Source organism: Cupressus sempervirens, chromosome 6, assembly GCF_028749045.1.
Source record: "Cupressus sempervirens isolate cs-2001-9-10 chromosome 6, ASM2874904v1, whole genome shotgun sequence".
Lineage (NCBI taxonomy): Eukaryota > Viridiplantae > Streptophyta > Pinopsida > Cupressales > Cupressaceae > Cupressus > Cupressus sempervirens.
In genome coordinates this window covers 39,085,703-39,092,427 of record NC_143123.1, presented here as the reverse complement: position 1 = coordinate 39,092,427, position 6,725 = coordinate 39,085,703, and the positions used below count along the sequence as shown (strand labels likewise).

The following is a 6,725-nucleotide window of genomic DNA, read 5'->3' as shown; positions in this document are numbered from 1 at the left end:
ACACTTGGTGCTTGGTTCAAGTCATACAAAGATTTTACCAATTTACATACCTTTAGTTCTTGATCTTTCACAACAAAATCTTTAGGTTGCACCATATAGACATATTTCAAATCTCCATTCAATAAGGTTGTCTTACCATCCACAAGATGTATATTCTATCCTTTTTTTGTGATGCCAAAGAAAACATAGTTCAAATAGTCCCCCACTTTTTTGTAGGTGAAAATGTTTATGGGTAGCCAACACCTTCTTTCTCAACATATGATTTTTTTATAGGTATTTGTTTGTGTTTGTCAAGTGAGCCATTATCTTTATATTTTTTTTCTTATATACCCAGTTGTAGCCAATAGATTTGGTTCTAATTAGAGGGTCTACCAACCTCCAAGTTTTATTTTTATGAGAGCCTCATACTATTTTCATATTGCACTTCTTTGTGCATCTATAATTGTTGTGAAATGAAGAAGGTTCATCAACAAAATTTTTTTTTAATTCAAAATCATCATACCTTTTTGGAATTATCTTGGTCCTCGTCAATCTACAGACTAGTTGCTCTAATGATTGCTCAATTTTAAGAGGCTTTGAATAAGCTTCTCCACAAGATGATTCTAAATGTTTAGAATTAGATTTTTTGAAAGCTAGTTCAAATTATTTATAATAGTTCTCTTTTAGAAAATACTCATTCTCTAGAACTTTCAAAGATTGACCTAGAAAAGTAATCTCCCCTCAAAAGTTTTAAGTTCATTATCCCATTCATGATAGAATTTTTTGGAATGAAATCTATCAATATGATTGAGCTATTTGTCAATAGTGAGTGCATCTTTGTCAAATTCAAGAAATATAAAATATCTATAATAATATTTTTTTTAATCATATAGATTGTAAACTTTGGAATTATTAAAATATCTCAAAAAATGCATTTTCTACTTCTAGCATCCAATTTATTTCTTAGTTGTTCACAAATCATAAAATAATAGCCAAAAATTGTACAATTGACACTGGGAAGATAGTCATGACACATTTCATTAGGAGTGTCATTTTACAATACAATAAAAAGACTCCTATTCCTTATGTAGACAACACAAAAGACTGCTTCTCTACAAAAAAAAATCATAGATCTTACCATATTCAATAATGTCTTGCTCATACGGTCTGCCACAACATTTTTTTGTGGATTATAAGGAGTAACTTGGTCTAATGTTTAATACTAATGTCTTGCGAATATTTTCAAAATATTTAGATGTGCAGTCACCACAATTATTAGCTCTAAGGTTTCTAATATTTATTTGAGTTTCACTTTTAATCCAAAAATTAAAATATTTGAAGGTATAAAAATATTGAGATTTTATTTTAATAAATAAACCCGACATGCTTGATATAGTCATCAATTACTGAGGGAATAGGAACGAGCCTAGGAAAATTTGAGTGAATAAGGCCTAGCTTTCTAGAAGCTCAAAATATAGAATCATGAAACGGTTGTTTACTATGCTTTCCTAAAATCTAAGCATCACATTGAGAAAGTTGTTTTGGAATAGTAGGAAGTACTTACATTCATTTTTGTTTGATGGGTTTGAAAAACTATCATAGCTAAGTTTTCCAAACTTTTCATGTCATAACAAGATGGAAGAAAAATAAACACTATCCTAAGAGAAATTTTCATTGTTATGGGAGTTAGATGAGGTACCTTTCAATCTTAAGAATTTATTATCTTCCACTCTGGTCATTACAATCACACGATCAAAAATTCATCTAATCTCAATGATGCCATCAAACATATGCATTGAATGACCTTACTATGTAATATGCACAAGGGATATAAAATTTTACTTCAATTGTGGACAATAAAGAACATTAGAAAGTATATAATGAGAAAGACCTAGTAATTTAAGTCTAACAAATCCAATGAATGAAGGTTTCAATGGAGACTTGTCATCAAAATTAAAAACTCCATCCACTTGATCATTGAATGTCTCAAAAAGATCTTTTCTAAATATCATATGGAATGTGGCTTCCATATCTGTTAACTAATATCATTCCAAGTAGAATGTGAAGTGCTAAAAAACTCTTTAGTCCCAAGATGTGCTACAACATAATGTGCAAATTCAGTCCTAGGGTTACCTTTGTTTGGTGGCTTCTCTTTATTGTCATGAATCTTCTCCCAAGGAGTTAGGTGAAGATTGGTAGTGTGACCCATTTTTCCACATCTATAGCACTACATAGATTGTTTTTTCTCTTTGTTAGATGTCTCTTTGTGGATAATCTCTATGTATCTTAGGCCATAGTAATGATTCCCATTTTTTAGCCAACTTTGACTTTGAAATATATATTTTTAAAAAAAATTTCATTTTCAGATGTGTAATACTGAAAGATTGTAAAGAATTTGAAGATGATGTAAACTAGAAATTTTTATAATTTTCTTTATAGTTTCTAGCATTTTTTTAAAAATTCATTTGAAGTCTATTTTTCCATCTCCTTTGAGAAGTGGTTTATATGAAAATTGACATTTTCAAATAGTGACAAGTTGTTTGATCAAGATAATTAAAAAAATGATAATGACAAAATTCTTTCAAGGATAGAATAATAACATCAATATCTATAAATTTTAGTTGATTTCATTCAATTTCATTAAGAAGTATAGTTTTTATTTAGTGGCAAAGTGACGCTACCAAGAATTTAGACATAGTTTATTTTTTATCAATATAATTCGATTTCTATTTATCAAAATTAAAGTTTTCTTGATTTTTTATAAAGGTAACACACATACCTTTGATGGACATATTTTTTAAATTTTAAATTTTCTCATTATCTATTTTTCCCAGAGCTTCAAATCAAGATTTGTGAAATGACCAGACTACTTATGTTTAATTTGATAAGGTTTCCACAATCCATTAGACTTTCTAATTTTGCTTCTGTATTTGATTGTGTTCGTTTTTTTAGCATCAACGTTTCGGATCACACTCTGTGATCCATCATCAGGATGAGAGAATGCAAGAATGAAAAAGTGAGCAGATCAGGCCAGTCTAGGGGTTAATAAGGGAAAAAGTTGGAAGGAAGGGAGGTGGATAGAGGAGAAGACAATAAAATAAAAGGAAAAAGCTAAAAAAGGGGGGGGGGGACCCATGGGAGACAAAAGACTAAAAAAGGAGTTAAAATAGACAATACCCCTAGGAAATAGAAAACAAGAAACTAAATAAGAACCTAAACTAGAGCAAGTGCATGAGCCTCCCTTGTAAAGAAATAGAGAAAAAATAGGTAAAGAACAAAACAATCGAGAGGCAAAAGCACGCAAAAAAGGAAACTCAAAGCGCTAAAAAAAGGATTCAATATAAACTATATATATATATATATATATATATATATATATATATATATATATATATATATATATATATATATATATACATATATATATATATATATATATATATATATATATATATATACATATATATATATATATATATATACATATATATATATATATATATATACATATACATATATATATATATATCGCCAATTAATCCTGTACAGTGAAAAGAAAAAAGCAAAATGATAATAATATAAATAAACAAAAAATACCCCTACAGATGCAACTAAGGCGAAAAATAATAATGAAATATATAATATTATAGCTCTAAAACTATATATATTAATATAAAATATGATGTATGGACTAGTACTAATGTATATATTAATACTGGCTATTAGACCTATTAAAGGTGCCAAAAAAAATAATAAAAAACTGTGAAAGCTACAAAAAAAATATTAATACTAAGGAGGAAATGATAATATATATTAATACTATTATAGCAATGAATTAATATATATAAATAAATAAATACAAAAAATAAAAGGAGAAGAAGCGAAGGGGGTACGAAGCAAAAAATTGCACCAAACAAAAAGAACCACAAAAAGAAAAATAATAAAAAAACTACTAAGGGAGAAAAACAAAAGAAAGAAGCAAGAAAGCAACTAAAACATAGAAATAAATATACCATTATAACGAAGAAAATGAATATATATATATATATATATATATATATATATATATATATATATATATATATATATATATATATATATATGCAAAGAAGAAAAGAAACAAGGAGCGCGACAACGATAAAGAGAAGAGACCCCAAACATAAAGAACAAAAAAAACAAAAAATAAAATAAAAAAGGCAAGAAAAAACGAACGAAGAAAGAAGGGAGGAGGAACTAAGAAAAGAGAGGATAAGACAGGGGAGGTTATGGCGGAGAACAAGAAGGGGGAGAGACATGACATAAAGGAAAGGCAACACAAGAGGCAGAGGAGCGAGCCCGACCAACGAAGAAGAGAGGAGAGAGGATAGGGAGCGGGGGACACTCAAGGACGGTGACGCCTATCCAGCGAACTTAATAATGGTTGCCAAGACTGGCTCAAAGACCAACCATCCTCTCGATTAAGATTCAGCGGGTGGTGGTTAATTTCAATGGCTTCCATTAACTTTCTCTTGAAGTAGTTATCTTCCTTAACAAGGATTTGGGTGCTCTCGAGACAAATATGGTGTTTGGTAGCAGATGAGTGCTCTGCCAGTGCAGATTTATGGACCCTATCATGTTTGATGTCTGCACCATGCTCCCTAATTCTAGTCTGGAATGAGCGACCCGTTTCTCCTATGTAGGCTACACCACAAGAGCAAACAATCTTGTAGACTCCTGAGTCAAGAAGAGCATCCCTGGGGTCCTTAAGAGGGGGCACATAGTTACGGACCCTGGATAGGGGCTTGAAGGCCACCCTGAGCCCCTTTTTGGACAAGATTTTGGCGATCTTTTGGGATAAACCATCAACAAAAGGAAGGGCAACATTCAAGGTGGGCGGAGACAAGAGAGGTTTGGGGTTGGCACTGGTGAGAAAGAAAGATTTGGAAAGCACTAAAAATAAAACATCATGATAAAAATAATATATACTAAAAATATAGTCATTGGAAAGCTTATTTAGAGTACAACAATTTTCTATATTTAGTTTTAGAATATGGACTTGTTTAGCCCTTGTTTATGCCCTAAAAAGGGAAAAATTTGATAGAAATTTTAGTAAGTTTTTAAAACTCCAATTTTGGGACCTTCGAATGAAGCCCTTTTAGAGGCTTCAAAAAAAGGGGCTTCATTTGAAACCCCCTTAGGGGTTATATGGGTGGCCCTAGGGGGGTTTGAATAGAGCCCCTTGGCCCACTTTTCGGCCACCTAGCCACAGGGGCTTCACTCGATGCCCTAAGGCTTCGTTCGAAGCCCCTTGTGGAAATTGGTACAAGGGGCTTCGAACAAATCCTAGGGCTTTGAGTGAAGCCCAATTGGCCATGACTTCAAACATAGCCTTAGGGGGGCTTCATTCAAAGTGTAGGCTTCATTCGAACCCCTAGAAGACAATTTTCCCACTTTTCATCTAATTTCTTTGTGATGAAAAGTGGGAACCATTATTATGGCCTTACCCATGCTAGTGTTGTAGTAGTTGTCTGTCACCATGATGTTGTAGTAGTTGTCTGTCACCATGATCAATTTTTCTATATTGTCTTTTTCCATAGTTTCTATTGCTAGTATGTTGTCTAGAAGATTAATATTTGGATGTCTTCCCTTTCTATGCAAGACACAAAGTTTCAACATTAGTAAGTGATGCCTTCTTCCCAAAGGATTTTTTCTTCTTTTCAATTTTCTCCCCAAGTTTTTCAAATATTATGTATTTCTTTAATAAAAGTAGCGAGACGTGGATATTTTTTTTGCACCAACTGCTTCAATATCATGAAAAAGATCTCTAATTTTAGGTAGAGGCTAACTTCATTGGATTGTTATCTTTCATCTCTAAGTTGAATAACTTAATTAACAATTGAATTCTTTCAAGATCTAAATGAGAATGATAAATTTGAGTTTCTTTAAATTTGGGAATACAATCATAAAAAAGATATTATATGTATACTTACCTCTTCACCGACCGAGGAAGCAATGAGAGCATGAGCATGTAGGATGCTTTAGATCTTTACTTCATTATTATTTTACAAAAATCATCCCATAAATCATAAAAAATAAGAGTATTTCTAACTCTTTGAAATCCTTCATGATAATTTTCTTTATCAAAAGATCTATTCCAAAAATTGAAATCAAATAATGCATTAGAACTTATTGTTCAATTTAAATTCAATTTTTTATTCTAGGTTGTGCTAAATAAAAGTTTCAAAATTATTAACTTCATAAGCAAAACTAAAACTCAAGAGCCCATAATTTTTCTACAAATTTGCAACTTGGCTCTGATACCATTGTAAAAAGCCCAAATAATAGGTTTAAATATTATTCAAGTGCATAAAGACATTTACTATTTGAAAATGAAAAAAATATAGAGTCTCAACTATTGAAACAGTTGGGAGGACAACTATTGAGATAGTTAAAATTAGCTTTTTCACAAGTTCATTAAGATTCTTTAGAATTAGGTTCTTCACAAGCTAATTCAAATTCTTTAGAATTTTTTTTCTTTCAAACTATCTTCATTCTAATTCAGAACAACCCAAAGTGTTAAAACAATTGGGGGGAAAATCATCTAATTAATTGATAAAATAAAGATAACAAAATAATAGTTATGATAGTATACATGTAATTGGTCTACTAAATTTATTCACACATTTTTGGTGACTATTTTTTGGACGGCTAAAACACCACACACTAAGATTCATTCCAAGAGTAAAAGTGTTAAATAGTCAAAGTTG

At 30.9% G+C, this 6,725-nt stretch overlaps 1 protein-coding gene across 1 annotated transcript; it reads right to left on the bottom strand.

The window, feature by feature from the left end:
• Positions 1 to 4,360: 4,360 nt before the first annotated feature.
• Positions 4,361 to 5,332, bottom strand: LOC149551000 (uncharacterized). The gene is made up of 2 exons (XM_089790037.1): positions 5,218 to 5,332; positions 4,361 to 4,908 (listed from the first exon to the last, which is right to left on the bottom strand). Exons 1-2 carry the CDS (start codon positions 5,330 to 5,332, stop codon positions 4,361 to 4,363), a joined length of 663 nt encoding a protein of 220 aa, XP_089646163.1.
• Between the last annotated feature and the right edge of the window lie 1,393 nt (positions 5,333 to 6,725).

Coding starts and splice junctions, on each gene's coding strand:
- LOC149551000 (XM_089790037.1), bottom strand. CDS start 5,332: ATGGCCAATTGGGCTTCACTCAAAGCCCTAGGATTTGTTCGAAGCCCC. Junction 4,909..5,217: donor AGTGAAGCCCCTGTGGCTAG/GTGGCCGAAAAG, acceptor TTTTATTTTTAG/TGCTTTCCAAATCTTTCTTT.